This window comes from Salvia splendens, chromosome 12 (genome assembly GCF_004379255.2).
Source record: "Salvia splendens isolate huo1 chromosome 12, SspV2, whole genome shotgun sequence".
NCBI lineage: Eukaryota > Viridiplantae > Streptophyta > Magnoliopsida > Lamiales > Lamiaceae > Salvia > Salvia splendens.
In genome coordinates, this window is record NC_056043.1 from 17,966,932 (window position 1) to 17,984,943 (window position 18,012).

The 18,012-nt window shown below is 50.7% G+C and overlaps 3 protein-coding genes across 3 annotated transcripts; 1 reads left to right on the top strand and 2 right to left on the bottom strand.

Moving 5' to 3' along the window:
- Nucleotides 1-6,323: 6,323 nt before the first annotated feature.
- LOC121757642 lies at nt 6,324-7,208 on the top strand. The gene has a single exon (XM_042153157.1). It carries the CDS (start codon nt 6,324-6,326, stop codon nt 7,206-7,208), a length of 885 nt encoding a protein of 294 aa, XP_042009091.1.
- Nucleotides 7,209-11,087: 3,879 nt separating this feature from the next.
- Nucleotides 11,088-14,012, bottom strand: LOC121757643. Its single transcript, XM_042153158.1, has 4 exons — nt 13,152-14,012; nt 12,405-12,982; nt 12,002-12,327; nt 11,088-11,944 (listed from the first exon to the last, which is right to left on the bottom strand). The coding sequence occupies exons 1-4, from the start codon at nt 14,010-14,012 to the stop codon at nt 11,088-11,090; spliced, it is 2,622 nt and encodes an 873-aa protein (XP_042009092.1).
- A 110-nt stretch (nt 14,013-14,122) lies between these two features.
- On the bottom strand, nt 14,123-15,862 carry LOC121757645. The gene has a single exon (XM_042153161.1). The coding sequence runs from the start codon at nt 15,860-15,862 to the stop codon at nt 14,123-14,125; it is 1,740 nt and encodes a 579-aa protein (XP_042009095.1).
- Nucleotides 15,863-18,012: the final 2,150 nt, after the last annotated feature.

The following is an 18,012-nucleotide window of genomic DNA, read 5'->3' on the forward strand; positions in this document are numbered from 1 at the left end:
TGGAAACCATCTTCATCCACTTGCACTTGATTCACCCTTGTCACCTTCAAACTTGGTGACGTGTCTGCTGCCTTGCTCTCCTTGGGTGGCCCCTGTTTGGGCTCTTCCTTGCTAGCCGTGGAGTGGTCGTCCGGCTGGTGGGTTGGGTCATCGGCCTTGGGCCCCTTCGGCCTCCACTCACGGCGGGTGTAAGTTCGCCTTGAGTTGTGTAGTCGAGGTGTTGTAGCATGGCTGTCGGGTCCTTCTTGGGTGGGTTCGTCTTCCCATATATAAGGCACTCTTCTTGAACATGTCCAACATGTTTACATTCAACGCAATATGTTGGGATCCGATCCCACACCACTTTGTATCTAGTGTCCTTACCAAGAATGTTGAGAATAATCTCTTCCTGCGGCGGTTGTGAGATATCAATTTCCACGCATATACGGGCAAATGTTAACCGGGTTTGGTTAATTGTTGCATGGTCCGCTTGGATTGGCTTCCCCAAAAGCTTGCCAATCGCAAGAAGAGCCGATTGCTCGTAGAGGTGGATGGGAATTCCTATCAATTTACACCAAACCGCGACAATAGGCGACTCAAAGAAGGTATCAAAATCCGGTGCCCACTTGAATACCCTCATTGAGTGGTTGTCAACATACCATACCGGAGCTCCGTTAGGGCCGTTGAGCAGCCTAGCATAGTCCCTCACGTCCCGAAATTGGATCAAAATGTGTTTGGCGTTCATGAACTTCCACTTGAATCCATCAACAAAATGGATGTTAGAAAGCGACTTTTGGATTTGTTGGGCCGATGGGATAGAATGTGAGAATTTTCCAACAATCGCAAGCCCAATCTTGTCCGCCAAGAACTTTGTTTCTTCATTTGAGAAAGAGAGCAATGGTACTCCTTCATTAATCCCGGCTGTCCCGACTCCTTTGGGATTACCAGAGTCAAGATTCACTGGTTCGTCTTTCGGATCAGATTTTTTGTCCCGATGATCGTTCTTTCCTCTGGCCATCTCCTCATCTTCATTAATTTTGGGTGACCCTACTCTCGGCTTCTCGCCGGCCTGCTGCTGAACCGTCTTCGGCGATGACATGAGTTCCGACGGGTGTTCGTCGACTCCATCCGCGGGCGCAGCCTCCCCTACCAACACCGTCTGCTCATCATCGTCTTTAGGTGAGAGGGAATTGTGACTAGAAGCCAAATTTGCATGATTATTGTCGTTTGCTGAAAGTGTGGAGGCACATGCATGCACTCCCAAAAGTTGGTGAGATTCCTTCTCTTTTAAGGTGTCACATGCGTGTGGTCCCAAATATGCACTAGCTTCCATGTGGCCAGCCCACTGATTTGTCTTCATTTGTCCATCTATACCATCAATATTTGAAAAGGAGGTATTGGAATTCGAAATTTGACTTACCCCTTTCTCGACAATTGGCAAGATTGGCCATGCATGCACCTTGGTCTCCAAAAGTTGTTGTTGACCATGCTTTTTTGTTGATGAGAGTGCACTAGCTTCCAAATTATTACCGGCTGTTGTAAGATTCGTACCATCCAAGCCCGTTAGCCCCATTGTACCTCCCATCAGTGGTTGACCGTTGTGCCATTCAATATTTCTGACGCCGGAAAATTCAAGTTCGGCCTCCCTTTGCTCTGGAACTGACCAGACTTTCATTTCTCCTTGAATGTCGTTGATCTTCTTCTTCTTTTCTTCCATATTTGATGTCGACTCTTTCTTCGGCGCATCTACCTCCGGAAACTGGATTTGACTGGTGGGTCCACTAGGTCGTCGTCCGAGATTCCGGCAGAAAAATACCGCTCATGGTCGAGAAGGAGTAAGTGGCCCGTAGCTGCTTCGAAGGGCCCCGGTCTCGCCATTTGAGCAAACGTTCTCATCATATACCCACCGGAAGGCTGCTCTCCTTCCGGCGACGCCGTCCCCTCATCATTTTTCCCGTCGAGTGGCTCCTCGGTCATTTCGAAGATCATTTTCTTCTTGATTCGACTAACCCCCAAAATAGTCTCAATGCCTGCGCGTTTCAGCACACGTCGGCCTCTCTCGGGGAAAGGAGTCCTGGCCCTTTTCGTCTTTGGCCGTGGGATGAAAGGGAGACTTCGTTCCGGCGAGCGGGGTGATTGGATCGTGAGAGATGAAACCGTAGCAGCCTCAACCGCCGGTTCTCCGCCGGCCTTCACCATAGTCGTGGCTAAAGATTACATTTCACCTCCCTCAAAGGGGAGGGGGGTAGAGAGAAACTTTTTAGAGAGAGAAAAAATTCCTTTTTGACTCCTTCACGTGTGGAGAGTATGGTATTGAAGTCCCCTCCAACCTTTGGTGTATGTGATGTTGTACGAACATGTTGTCTCTCTGCTCGTTTTTACCTATATATATGAATGCAAAGGTGATGCATGAAATGCATAAAAAAACATACAATCGTGACGTAACAACAAGTATGAATAATTTTACTAACTTTATCCCGTAGTCAGAATGCCACCAAGAAGACGCGCAGGATGACTAAGGAGGTACGCAGAGATACGGAGGATGCACCCCTGGGGAACAGAGTAGGAGGAGAAAGGCCACAACCACCACCTCCTTCACCGCCCTCTCCACCACAAGAGCGGCGTGTGGAAGAACTGTTCTTAAAGCAGAATCCTCTTGTATTTAACGGCCTAGTGGATCCAACCACTGCTGAGAATTGGGTACGCGCTATAGAGCGTATCTTCATCTTCTTACAATGCAATGACAGAAAGCGTCTAACCTGTGTGACATTCCAGTTGGTGGGATCTGCCGACTTCTGGTGGGAGGCACGAAGGAAGACCATATCCCCCGAACAATTGGCTCTCCTGACTTGGGAGGAATTCAAGGTTGGATTGTATGATAGGTATATTCCCAAAAGCTACCGTAAGGCAAAGGAAGTGGAGTTCTACAATCTGAAACAAGGAAGGATGTCTGTAACTGAGTATGAAAGAATGTTCTGTGACATGTCCCACTATGCACCTAGCCGAGTCGATACTGTTGAAAAGATGGAGGAGAAGTTTTGTGCCGATCTGAGGCACGAAATAAGGATGGCCTTGGCCATTCATGGAGGATAGTCAAACCCTGAATCACTAAGTCGAGCACTGGATACCGAGGCAGCCATGCCTAAGGATAAGTCGATTATGACAGCTACTGCCGTGCCACCACCACAGCAATAGCAGAACTTCCGAGAGAAAAGGAAGTGGGATGGAGATCATACCCCAACTGAGACTAAGAAACCATCGTTTACTCCAAGGCCGCCACAGAATGGTGGGCGACAACCTGTCCCAAATCAGACTATAGAGCGCCGACCTCAGGCCCTTTTCTGTGCAAAATGCTCGAAGAACCATCATGGGAAGTGTAGGGTAGGGACTGATAGGTGCTTCAACTGTAGCAGAAGCGGACATTTCTCTAGGGAATGCCCGGGCAAGGAAGCTGGAACAGGAGGCAGACGGAACTATCACAGACAGCATCCGCAACTGCGGGCACTTCAGGCTGAACAAAAGGGAAAGAATGCGGCACTCCCAGCATCACAGCAGCAGCGGCAACTACGCGAGAGGCTTCCCACTCAGGCGAGAGCTTTTGCACTAAGACCTAAGCAGCCTAAGAATGAGCAGGGAACCAGAAGCAGGGCAATCCCACCCCTCCAACGGTTACAACGCCTTCCTCCTCCGCCCAATTCTCTCCCACGCCGAAGTTCACCACCACACCCCAACTGCACGCCACCCCCATCATCACTTGCACTCGACCCCCAACCCTCCTTCGAACGCCACCCTTGTTCCATCTCCCACGGTAAACTCACTGGTCCGGCCATGCCGGACGGCCCGCCGAGCGACCCTCCACCGCCGGATGAAATGCGAACCCTCTCGGACCAAGCCATGACATTTTGCTCGGTGGGGCCTTCTTCCCCGAAGCAAGCATCTAAGAAGGCGGCAATGAAGCTGGCCAAAGCTAAACTTAAGTCACGGAGGAGCACTCTGGCACCACCAACCAAAGAGAACGGCCGGAAGAGATTCATCCCGTCTCCACTTCCCGAAGATAAGCAACTCCGGAAGAAGATAGATTTTGGAGAGGAGGAAGGTACCCCACTTGAGAGTCCCAAATCCAAAGGGGAAATATTTCTGGCGACTTCAAACGGAGAAATCGAGGGTACCATCCGGCCAAAGACGTGCGAGCAACGTGACTTCAACGACGAGCTTGATTTGGACAAGCCAATCAAGGTATGTGAAGCTCCTCCTAATAACTCGCGTTTTTTCCGATCAAGATTCCGACCGGACAGCCGGAGAGGGGCCGGTCGCCGATGAGGTAACGGTCATCCAGCCAAGTCATGACAATACACTTGTACTTGTTGCTGCAAAAACAAAAGAAGTGTTGGAGGAAGAGAGAGTCAAGCTTCTTGAAATGAATATGGGTACAAAAGAGCTTTTGGAAAGTGGTTTGGTCTCCTACCACAATAGTGACTCACGTGATGCACTAGACTTGGGAGGCCATGTGCAGCCAAATCCTACCAACCTCCTCCTTGTAGCCTCCTTGGACTTGGCGGATACACTTGACGCCATGGAGACCCAACCGCTCATCGACGCCGGAAAAGTGGACATGGGGCGACCGGCGGCCGAGCCGAACCGGATACTTAGAATTCATAATGACCCCTCCCCCATAACACCCTCGTCGGCCTTCAAGAACTATCATGAAGAATTCCCACCTTTAGAGAAAGGTCACACCCTCAAGCTTCGAGACTCCTTTGAGAGTGGCCGGCCGAGAGGGTCGCAACCGCCACCAAGCTCCCAATCAAGCCAAGATGTGCTACAAAACGCGGGGGTGATGGCGCATCCCCAAGAGTCACCCACGAACCCGGCTATCACCCCTAATGTCGTGGAGCAAGAGGAGATCATTACGACAACTACCATGGAGGGAACAATGGCCAGCCAATTTAAAGTGAATCCGTCAACCGCAATGAATGCTACGCACAATAGGGTCGAGAAGGGAGTTGGACCAGACCCGGGTGTCCCCAAACAGGCCGGTGGAGCCGCGGTGGGGATGGAAAACACTAATGCATGGCGATCTATGGCTGAAATGATCAAGGAGGTCCCGGACCCGAACGGCCCACAAGTTTTCGCACCCGATAAGCTCCAAACCATTGGTCTCGCTACGGTTTCAAATGGGATTCCGGCTATTTATTTTTCGGGAGTGGAGATTCGGAAGCTCGCCGAGAATATGGGACATGCTATCGTAGGTAAATTCTCCCACTCTATACCATCAGCTGGTCAAATACAAAAAGCTCTCAATAACATTAAATTTCAATGTGGATTTACTTGGAAATATATTAATGATAAACATATTCTCATCCAATGCGAGGAATTGGAGGATTATGCTAAGATACTTAGTGGGAAGGGGACGCCGGTGTGGTTTATTGACCGCCACCCGATGAGGGTGTTCAACTGGACCCCGGATTTCGATGCATATTGTGAGTCGCCAATCGCAGCGATATGGTGCAACCTAATCGGGCTCCCTATTCATTTGTTCGACCAATCTGCATTGTTCGCCATTGTCAAGCTTCTCGGGACCCCAATCCAAGTGGATCGAGCCACCGCGAACAAGACTAGGCTGTCCTTTGCGCGCATTTGTGTCGAAATAATATTGGATATTTGCGGAAGAGAGACGGTGCAACAAGTCCGGTGGGAAAAAATTCCAGCCTATTGCCGCGAATGCAAGCACGTTGGGCACTAATCGGTATTTCTCCCTCATGGAGCGAGAGAACTTCATGGAGAATGATATGGAAGAAGAGGAGAATTGGGAAGACTCCACCGCTCATAATGAAACCGATGATGGAGCCACCCCACCCATATGGAAGCCGTGACACCTCATGAAGGGAATGGCCTTCAAATAATTGAATTTCAAGGGGGGACGTCAATCCCATCGGGTACGAACTCCTCTAGTTAATCATGTCATTAAATCTTCTGTTTTGGAACGTTAGGGGGATCGCAAATGCGTCAACCCAAAACGTCCTAAAAAGACTAATTAGTTCTCATAATATTTGTTTTGTTGCAATAATGGAACCGTTTATTCCCCCCAATCCGGACAAGTTTTCGAAGTTGTTGGGGCTGTCCTTCAAGGGCTCGAACATCAATAGGAAAATTTGGATCTTTGTGAAAGAAGGGATGGATTATGATGCGTTGGATGACTCGGAACAGCTGCTACATGGGAGGTTCACTTGCCCTTGGATTTCAACACCTATTATGCTATCGGCTGTATATGCGCTAAATGCACGAGAGGGGAGCGACATGTCCTATGGGAAGAGTTGAGGGATATCACACAACTCTCGGATGGGATGCCGTGGTTTATTGGAGGGGACTTTAACACAATCCTCTCTTCTCAAGACAGGACGGGGAGCGACATAAATCGTCAAGCGGAAATGGTTGATTTTGTTGAAGCCATTGAGGACTGTGGTCTTATGGACCCAGGCTATGATGGATCAGATTTCACCTGGGCTAAGAATGGCCTTATGGAAAGGTTGGATAGGGTGCTGATTAGCGAGACGACGGCTCAAACGTTTGAGGCGATAAGAGTCACAAATCTCCCACGCATCGCGTCTTACCACGGACCTCTCTTTGTTAGATGCAGGCCGACTAACATCTTTACAGGCGGGAAAGCATTCCGGTTCCAAAACATGTGGGTCCGGCATGAGGGATTCCGTGACTTGGTAAAAGAAGATTGGATGGCTCCCACGGAGGCCGAGGGCATCCTCAATTTGAAGATCAAGTTAGCAAGGATCAAGAGTACGCTTAAAAGGTGGAACAAAGAGGTGTTTGGGAATATTCACTCCAACTTAAAAACCTGTGAAGAAAACATTGCAGAGGCACAAGCGGAGTTTGAAGGTGACCCCTCGGCCCGAAATAGAACGGAGGTCAACAAACAAATTGCCGAGTACATATTACTTCTTAAAATGGAGGAAGATTTTTTGCGGCAGAAGGCGGCCCTCCGTTGGCTAGAAGAAGGGGATAAAAATACTAGGTTCTACCAAAGCTGGGTGAAGCAGAAGAAGATCCGGCTACGCATCCACAAGATCAACGCTAATGGGTGTGAACTCACGGATGACAAGGCCATCAAAGAATCGGCTGTTGAGTTCTTTCAGAACCTCCTAGCCCCGAGCTATCCGGAACTTGCCAATCCGGACCTAAGCCTCCTACAACGCCTCCCCCCTTGGAGCTTTTGACGGACCTCCCGAAGCCTCCGGATGCGGATGAGGTGAAACGAGCGGTATTCAACATCTCGGCCAATAGTGCTCCGGGCCCGGATGGATTCTCGGCACTATTCTTCCAAGCTTGTTGAGGCATTGTGGGACCAGATGTGGTGGATGTGGTTAGGCAATTTTTCGGTGGGACCTTCCTCCCTTGAAGCTTCACGGCCGAGACACCAAAGCGCCAGGAAGCTTACTTTTTTTTTCATAAAAACATCCCAAGGGGTGGAGGGTTAAGGCGGACCCACAGCTGTGCATTACCAAAAGCCATTTGCAACAACCATACAAACACCGAGTCACCCAAAAGCGACGACTCGCCATGACAATTAGAGTACAACGAGGGCCTCCCTAACAACTAGAGTGGTCATCTACATACTCTCAAGAACCCTATTACACTTTTGATGCAGCCTGTGCATCACCAAAAACCTTAGTCCATCTCCTAATTAAGGCCCGCGATAGGGATACCTCCGCAGGGGACGCACCCTCCTGGGTCAAGTCCTCAATGAAGCCTTCCATCTCCCGGTTGGGGGGCCCACATGCTACACTCATTGAGCCAGTGCCCGACTCGTTCACACCCGATTTATCAATCCCAAATGTCACCGTAGCAACATTCCCCTTCAAATGCCATGAATCAATGTGTTGCGCTTTGATGTAGACATCGCCCTCATGTACCTTGCCTTTCCTCTTTCTCGACACCAATTGGAACCCATCATCATCCACAGGTTGATTCCTGCTAGCCTCTTTAATCTTCGACGGTTCTGCATCCGTTGATCCCTCCATGTTCTTTGTTCGGTCGGTACATTCTTTAGCCTTGTTCGGATGCCCACTAGTTGATGAGTTGCCGGCCCAAGTATCCGCCTTTGGGCGCCACTCTTGGCGGGTGATCTTGGGGACGTTGCTCGAGTAAAATGCCTTGGTTGGTACTCGGCGATCCCTATCTCCACCCTGATTCTTCCTTCCCGAAGCATGACAATCTTCTTTCACGTGCCCAACATGTTTACAATTTGCACAAAATAAAGGGATACGGTCCCATGCCACTTCGTACCTTGAATCTTTATCTCGGATATTGAGGATGATTTCTTCCGGCGGTGGGATCGAAATGTCAATCTCCACACAAATCCTAGCAAAGGAGAGCCGGCTTTGATGGATGGTGGCATGATCGGCTTGTAGTTGGCTTGCCTAAGAGATTACCGATTGCCATGATGGCCGATTCCTCATAGAGATGTGCCGGGATGCCCATGATATTGCACCAAACGGCAACAATCGGCGACTCGAAGAATGTATCAAAGTCCGACACACATTTGAAGACCCTCATCGGGTGAACATCAACATACCAATTCGGGCTCCCATTAGGACCATTTAACACCTTAGCATAGTCGGCCATCTCATGGAATTGGATTAAAATATGCTTGGCATTCAAGTATTTCCAAGTAAATGAACCAACTAACCCCAATCCTCCTAGACTTTTTTGTATTTGGTAAGTAGATGGGAGCGAATGGGAGAATTTTCCAACGACGGCTAGCCCTAGCTTCTCCGAGAGGTAATCCATTTCTAAGTCGGAAAAGGAGAGGGATGGTGTACCTTCAAAACAGCCGGCTATCCCCAACGCTTTGATCTTGGTGGCATCCAACGAGATTGGCTCGACTTTTTGGAATTTTTGAGTGGCTGGTGCTCCTTCAACGGACCCCATCCCCACGCGAGATAGGGATTCTTTCGCCTCCTTCCACGCTCCGGCCGGCGGCACCAGCTTTTCCGGCGAGTATTCCGGTGGTGGTGCATCGGGAGGCCAACCCCCTTTGCGTTCACCATTGACTAGAGGTGGGAGGGAGGGGTGGCGAAAGGCTGCATCTCTGGGACAAAATGAGGGAGGTCTCGCTTCTCAAGGAAGGGACACCTTGGATGATTGGAGGGGAGTTTAACACCGTTCTCTCGTCGCGGGATAGAGCCGGAAGCGACACTAACCGACAAGCTGAAATGGTGGATTTCATGGAAGCCATCGAGGACTGCGGATTGCTTGACCCGGGCTTCGATGGCTCGGATTTAAATGGGCAAAGAATGGACTATTTGAAAGGTTGGACAGAGCCCTTGTGAACGAACCGTGGGCACAGAGTTATGAAGCCACCCGAGTAACAAACCTGCCACGGGTCTCCTCGGACCACGGTTCTGTGCTAGTAAGATGTAAAATGCTGAACAACCACACCGGTGGCAGACCGTTCCGGTTCCAAAATATGTGGATTAGACATGAAGGCTTCGCCGACCTAGTGCGAGAGGACAGGAGTCAACCGACGGAGACCGATGGCCTACTCAACTTCCAGATCAAACTTGCAAGAATATAGAAAGCTCTAAAGGAGTGGAACAAGGGAGTATTTGGGAACATCCATACCAACCTTAGGGAAATGGAGGAGAAAATTGCGGTGGCCCAAGCCGACTTTGAAGAGAGGCCATCCCCCGAAAATAGGACGAAAATTAACAAACTTATCGCCGAGTACATCCGATTCCTCAAGATGGAGGAAGACTTCTGGCGACAGAAGGCGACATTAAGAGATGGCTAGCGGAGGGTGACAAGAACACTAAATTTTACCAAAGCTGGGTTTTTTTTTTATTCAAACACCTTTACGGTGGAGGGTTCGTGGGTCCCTCATCCCTATATTTCATAAGAGGTTGAATACAGATCCTGGCCACACCCAAAAGTGGTGTGCCAACACAAAGATTAGGAGTAGAAAGCGGTCCGGATCCCACAACCCGGACCTCATCATACTCCCTTCCAAGAGACAAGATACAAATGAACAAAATCAAAAGATAAAACACTCCTTCCTTCTTCGGCAACTGTGCTACTCGTGTTCTTCCGACCGAACTCGAATGTTGGATATTCCCATTTCTTCCATTCTAATGATGTCCTTTAGGGGTCTTGGGGCTGTTTGGGCGGAGAACCTGAGGAAACATTGCTGGCCAAGGCCCATCTTAGCGAGCAGGTCCGCCGCTTGATTCCCCTCCTGGGGGATAAAGGAGGCGCGCATGGTGTACCGGCGCTTGAAGAGGAAAATTCGCGCCATGACCCGGCGGAGATGTGCCGGTCCCCACGTAAAGCCATTGAGGAGTTTGGCGGCTTGCTCTGAGTCCGTCTCGATCCAAATGGGTTGCTCATGTACCCTCGCAAGCTCATGTCCATGATGAGCAGCCATCAATTCGGCCTCTAGGGCTGAGTGTGCGTCAAGGGGGGTTGAGAAGGCCGCGAGCAACTTTCCGGACCAGTCGCGTACCACTCCTCCCCCTCCCGCTCTGTCCGGTGCCCCAGTGTATGCCCCGTCCGTATTGACTTTAATCCACGGGCCTTTAGGGGGGTTCCACTTAACAGACGTCACCAGTGGTCTCGGCCACCTTGAGGCAGGGAGGGTGGCTCGGAATACTCATGCCCATTTGCACTCCCTTCCAATGCTTCGGCTTAATGATTCCGTTAGTCATGTTATTGTAAATGTACATCTGTACTTGCCACACCACATTGTACGGTTTGAATTGGACTTGCTCATGCCGGCTTCTGTTTCGCTCCACCCAAAGGAACCACAGGATGAGGTATGGCGTTACTCGGCAAAGATGTTTAGGGTCTTGTTGTTGGATCCGATGCGACCAGGTCTCAAGCCGATCCGGAATGGTGTCGTTAATCTGTAGGGGAGGTGCCGATCCCCCGAACCACCCGTCGAATTCCCGCCACACACTAGTTGCTCCCCGACCTTGGATGAAGAGGTGCTGAAGGGATTCGGTGCTCGGATTCCTTGGGCAGCATTGGCATTTTGAGGCCAAGTCGATCTTCCTCCATTGGAGTTTAGTATCAACCAGGATTCGATTCGACAGAAGGTGTCAGTTGAAGATTGCAATAGAGTTGGTTAGGCCAGCCCTCCAAATGTCTTCGAGCCCTTGTATCCTCGGTCTAAGTGTGCGGATAGTGTCCCATGTTGTTGCTAGCGTAAATTCTCTGAGGCTAGAAAGGGACCACCTCGGCGTGTCTGGCTCCCCTGCAATGACCGGGGTGTCGAGGATCTGAGATATAACCTGTTGTGGTAGCCCGGCCTGGTCATGGAGTTGTTGGAGCTTGGCTTCATTCCACTCGCCATCCCTGAGGAATTCTTCGACCCGGGAAGTGTGGTTGCCTCTATCATCAAAAGTAAGGGACCGAAGAGTAGAATCACCCACCCAAATGTCATCCCAAAAGTAGATTTCCCCTTTACCCACAACCCATCGAATGTGAGGGTTCGCCTGATGTCTTGTGCGCATGAGTCTTTTCCAAGTTGGGCTGTTATGCCCGGAGGTGTTGGCCGCAAGGCGGGAGACCTTCTTGCAATATTTTATCATCATATATCTGGCCCAGAGTGAGCATTGCTCTCGGAATCTCCACCATAACTTAATGCTAAAGGCTCGGAGTACTTCTTTGGTTTTTCGAACTCCGAGCCCTCCTTCGGACGTCGGGAGGCAGATCTGATCCCAACCGATCCAGTGTGTTTTTTTCCTCTCACTTGTCGATCCCCAGAAGAATCGAGCCATCTGCTGATCCAATTGTTTGAGCGCCCCGGAGGTTGGCTCGATGGCTTGGAAGATGTGGAGTGGCACCGCTTCGAGCATACTCTTGATGAGGGTGAGTCTCCCTCCAAACGAGAGGTGGCGGTGAGCCCACCCTGTGACTCTCGCGGCAAGCTTTTCCCGAAGGAACATAAACATGTCTGTACGCTTTACACCTCAATAAATAGGGACCCCGAGATAAAGGAAAGGGAAGGTACCTCGAGTGAATCCCCCTTCGGCCTGGATTAGGCCGGCACACCTCTCATGTTTTTTGGCAATGTAGAAGTTACTCTTTACAAGATTGATCTGCTGTCCGGAGATTCCCGCGTATTCATCAAGACAAGCTCTGAGCTGCCTCAGAGGGACTTCTGCCGCTTGGGTGAAGATTACAATATCGTCGGCATAGGCGAGGTGGCTAATCTCCATGCGTCCCCGAGAGGCTTTAAAGATCATCTCCTTCTTTCCCAGAATGAGTTTGTCCAGAGACATTGAGAGGTAATCCGCAGCAATCACAAATAAGGAGGGTGATATTGGGTCACCTTGTCTAAGGCCGCGAGATGACTTGAAGAACCCGGATGGAACTCATTAATTAAGACCGAAAACCAGCATGAGCCCACACACCTCTCAATCATGGAGATCCATCTGGCGGGGAAGCCCATTCGGTCCATGACCTTGATCAATAGGGGCCACTGGACTCTGTCGTAAGCTTTAGCCATATCAATCTTGACCGCAACATTGGGGGCCGGCGCGCTCCTCGGAAGTTCATGGAACACCTCTTGCGCCAAGAGGACGTTATCATTAAGCAGCCGGCCTTTCACAAACCCACTCTGATTTGGCGCAATAACCTGAGGGAGGAGGGGAGATAATCTCCTTGTGAGGATTTTGGTGATGATCTTGTTTGAAACATTGCACAAGCTAATGGGGCGATAATCACTCCACGAGTCTGGGCCGAGCTTCTTCGGAATGAGTACGATACTCGTGGCCGTGATGCTTCGGGGTAGGTAGGCTCCCTCGAAAAATTGCTGGATAGCGGCCACAACATCAATACCGACCGTATCCCAGCAAGATTGATAGAAGGTGGCTGTGAAACCATCCGGTCCAGGGGCGCTATCTCCGGAGATGTCAAATACGGCTTTTTTCACTTCCTCTGTGCTTGGTGGATTCGGTAGGGCTTCCACTTCGGGAGAAGGTGAGAGGCGCTGAATCAAGCCCAAATCCGGCTCCAGGAGTGAGAGGGGTCCCGGGGCAAGGAGGTTTTGGAAGAATTCCACGGCAGAGTTCCTGATCTCCAATTCCTCCGTGAGTTCTCTCCCCCCCCCACATTGATCTTGTGGATGCGCATCCTTAATCTCTTTTGTTTGACCCAACTTTGATAAAATTTGGTGTTCTTGTCGCCTCCGCAAGCCATCTAAGGGTCGCCTTTTGTCTCCAAAAGTCCTCCTCCATCTTGAGAAGACGGATATACATGGCAATGCTACGGTTAACTTCTGCCCTGTTATCCGGGGAAGGCCTCTCCTCAAATTCTGCTTGGGCCATCGCAATTTTTTCCTCGGTTTCCCTAAGGTTGTCATGAATGTTCCCGAAGACAGCCTTATTCCACTCCTTAACCCACATATTTTGAAAGCGAAACGGCCTGCCCTCAGTGTGGGTACGTGGGGTTCTGCACCGGACCAACACGGGGCCATGGTCCGATGAAACCCGAGGTAAGTCTGCTACTCTAGTCGCTTCAAAGCATTGTGCCCAAGGTTCATTCACTAACACTCTATCGAGCCTCTCGAAAAGGCCATTCTTGGCCCATGTAAATTCCGAGCCATCGAACCCCGGATCAAGAACTCTGCAATCTTCAATAGCCTCCGCAAAGTCCACCATTTCAGCTTGTCGGTTAGTGTCACTACCGACTCTATCACCCGTCGAAAGAATGGTGTTGAAGTCTCCCCCAATGATCCAAGGCGAACCTTCAGTAGCCAGTGCAATTTCCCTCATTTTGTCCCACAAATGGATCCTTTCGCCCCTTGTGCATTTAGCATAAACCGCTGAAATGCCAATGTGTCCCACAAGGCGAGGGGACTCAACCCGGCCATGAAGAACTTGATCCGTGTCGCATTCAGCACAGAATCTTGCGCCTTCTTCAGCAAACACCCATATCTTTCCATTCAGATTTGATCCTTGGAAGACGAGCCCCAAGGTCTTGGATAACTTCTCCGGGTCGGGAGCCGTTAGTGGTTCCATTAATGCAAGAAAATTAATATTATGAGACTTAATTAATCTTTTTAAAACATTTTGGGTGGGCACATTCGCGATCCCCCTAACGTTCCAAAACATGAGATTGAAAGACATAGTTAACAGTGGAGGTTCGTACCCGGCGGGTGTGAAAGCCCTCCTTGGAATTTGGTAAGTTGATGGTCTTGCGGAGGGTAGCATGTATCACCCTCCGTGATTGACATGGTGGTATCCTCGGCATTTTTGCTCGGCGTCCACTCCACCTCAATGGCATTTTTGCTCGGCGTCCGCTCCACCTCAATGGTATCGCAATCCTCGAACTCATCCCCGTTGGGGGGATTGTATGCTTCCCACACACCCATGTCCTCAAGCTCATTTTCCACGAAGTTTTCCCGAGCCATGAGGGAGTAGTACCGATTGGTACTCATGTGGTTTTCCACCGTTTGTGACTCAGCCCGATCGAGATTAAAAGGGAGGAAAGAGCCTTTCGATTTCTCTCGAGTACCCGATGCCGAGGGCGCAAGGTACCTTCCCTTATTCGCTCCCTTCGGTGAGCCTCCTCGGCCGCCTCCGGAAGAGGAGGGAATAGCAATCGGATCTCTAGTGTGTTTAGCGCAATGATGAGCGCTATGATCCTCCTCAATGGGGTGGATGACTAGCTCCATGCCCCCTTCATTTTGCATTTCCCCCATGATGTCCGGCCCCGACCAATTCAGGCCATTGTGCGCATTTGCCTTCGGGTTAAGCCGTTGTTGGTGTACCTTTGTCTTGTTCTTCCCGTGTTGTATCCATTCCGAGTTCCCATCATGCCTTGCACCCTCACTTACTTTCCCGGCTTGATGGTCCCCTTGTTGTGGCTGTTTCGGAGGGGCTACGTTGAAGTTACGTTTGAGGGGCCGTTCCCCTCTACCCGCCGCATAGCACAGGTCGCTTTTGTGGCCCACGTGTTTGCATTCCCGGCAATAGGATGGGATCTTGTCCCATTTCACTTGTTGAACCATTTCTCGGCCACAAATATCTAAGATGATCTCTTCGGGGGGTGGTTTGGTGATGTCGATCTCAACACAAATGCGGGCGAACGAAAGTCGTGACTTGTTGGCCGTGGCACGATCCACTTGAATAGGTGTCCCTAGGAGCTTTCCGATGGCAAAAAGGGCCGATTGATCAAAGAGATGAATTGGGAGGCCAATTAAATTGCACCAAATCGCCGCGATTGGGGATTCACAATACGCATCAAAATCGGGTGTCCATTTAAAGACTCTCATCGGATGTCGGTCGATGAACCACACCGGAGTACCTTTAGGGCCACTAAGGAGCCGTGCATAGTCCTCCATATCCTCAAATTGCACAAAAACATGTTTTGCATTAATAAATTTCCAAGTGAAACCCCGACTGAATTTAATGTTATCCAAGGCCTTTTGAATTTGATGTGATGACGGAATTGAGTGGGAGAACTTACCGACGATGGCGTGACCTAGGTTTGTAGCCAACTTTTGAATCTCCGCCCCGGAGAAGTAGATGGCCGGGATGCCGTTAGATGTGGTGGCAACCCTAATGTTTTGGATGTTCTCTGGGAGGAAGGCTTGCAGACCTTCGCTGTTCGGGGACCCTCGAACCATGTCGGCCATGGAAATCAGCTTGATGGGTACCTTCTCGGCCGCCCCGCTTTCTCGCCCTTGAGTGTGATTCATCGGCCTAATGATCTCGTTGGGGGGGTGGTTTCCACTTGAGCCATCCCCTTGAGGTCCTACGGCCAAACCATCTACATTCATTGGGGTAAATTTGTCCCAAGGGGTCCCCAAGGTGGCGTTGGGCCGTTCGGAGCTTGTCGGGGTCATGGTCGGGGCCGCGAGAGCCATCGTGGCCCGCACGGAGTTGGATTCCATCTTGTCTTTCGGCCAAGACAGGCCCCATCACTTGACGTGCCGTTTTCAAAGTTGTCCCGGATTTTCCTAGTTCTCCCTCGCTCAAGTGGAGGGAAGTCGGAGAGGGTGGGGCCATCAGCAAATAAGGGGTTGGGGGGAGTGATCTCTTTTTGGAATTCAAGGAGGAGCGGGGTTTCCATCGACCGGAAGGCGGTTTCCGGCGGCGGGCCGGCGAGGAGGGGTTGTGCCGCCGCGGAATCAAGGATTTCCGCTGCCTCCAAAGAGAGTACTTGCAAGATATCATTCCTTTTTGGCTTCATTTGCTACATTGGGAGGGGGTGGCACGAATCTTCACATGGTTTCTCTTGTTGGTAAGGGACAAAGGCGTTTTCGGAAAGGTATTTTGGTTCTATGTACATTTCGGGTAAGTTGACTAACCCACTCTCCAAGGTACTTTTTGGAGCACATGGTTCAGCCCCACCCTCTTGGGATACGCAAGTGAGCATGGCGTCACCTTCCCCAACGGTCGTCTCATTCACGGCGGGACCTTGGTCGGAGGGGGGGTCCGGTGCACCTGCCGGCAAGATCGCAAGGGCCACCGGCTCCATGTGGTCTCCTTCCGGAGGAGTGTGGGCCAAATGGTGGTTTTCCGGCCCTTTTGCTTCCAAGCCGTCATTGGGACAAGATGGGAACGAGAGCGACTTACAACTTGGATTGTCATGGTCGGAGCTCATATCGGCGGCCTCAATGACGGGGCTATCATCCGATCCGAAGGTGAGTTTCTTCCGAAGTTGCTTGTCCTCCGGGAGTGGTGAAGGCACAAACCTTTTCCGGCCATGACCTTTGGTGGGGGGAGTCGGTGTGCTCTTTCTCGCGCTAACCCGGCTCTTCTTACTCTTCATTTTCAGATCTTTGGCCGAAAGCTTCGGGTTTGAGGCATCATTCGAGTGGAAGACCATGAGCTGGTCCGGGATAGTACTTGCCGTGTCGGGATCCGGCGGGGCCGGGATGGGGCTCGAGGTAGGATCCGGCATGGCCGGCCGAGAGGCGGACACGGATGGCTGGTCTCGCGAGAGATAGGGATGACGCACCGGGGTGGAGGTTGACGACGAGAGGTGTTGGGAGACGGCGGGTGAAGGAATCCCTTGGGTGGGGAGGGCCGGATTATCAAACGGAGGTGAGATTGCTAGAGAGAAGGAGGAGCATCTCTCTCTAGAATGTTGCGGGGGCGAATTGCTTACCAAAGCTGGGTTAAGCAAAAGAGGATCTGGATGCGTATTCACAAGATCAACGTGGATGGCTGAGAGATTTCGGATGAAGTGGAGATCAGAAACTCGGCGGTGGAGTTATTCCAAAATCTCCTTGCCCGGGGTCCCCTAAAGCTTGTGGAGCCAAACCTCAGCTTGATCCAACGACTCCCAACCTTGCAGAGGTGGAAGCTCTCCCTGACCCACCAAATGCAGAGGAAGTTAAAAGAGTTGTTTTCGACATCTCCCGAGATAGTGCACCAGGGCTGGATGGCTTCACGACCACCTTCTATCAAGCATGCTGGGGGACGGTAGGGCCGAATGTGGTTGCAGCAATTAGGCAATTTTTTGGCGAAGCGTTCCTCCCACGAAGTGTCACGGCCACAAGCATTGTACTCGTCCCAAAAAAACCAGCGCCGGATTCGTGGAGTGATTATCGACCCATCAGCCTTTGCAACGTCTTCAACAAGATCATCACAAAAATTCTCTCGAAGAGACTAACTCCCCTACTCCCACGGGTTATCTCATCAAATCAGAGCGGTTTTGTGAAAGGACGGCTGCTCAATGACAACGTTTTATTGGCACAAGAGATGTTTCACAAACTCTCGAGAAGTGCTCCGGCCCCCAATATCGCAGTCAAGATTGATATGGCTAAAGCCTATGACCAAGTACAGTGGCCCCTCCTTGTTAAAGTGCTGCACCGAATGGGCTTCTAGGCCCCCTTGGATTTCCATGATTGAGAGATGCGTGGGCTCGTGCTGGTTTTCAGTTATGATCAATGGCGTTCCATCGGGATTCTTCAAATCAACCCGTGGCCTCAGACAAGGCGATCCAATATCACCGGCCTTATTTGTGATCTGGTTCACAACATCTCTCAAATTAGTGACAAAAGCTCTC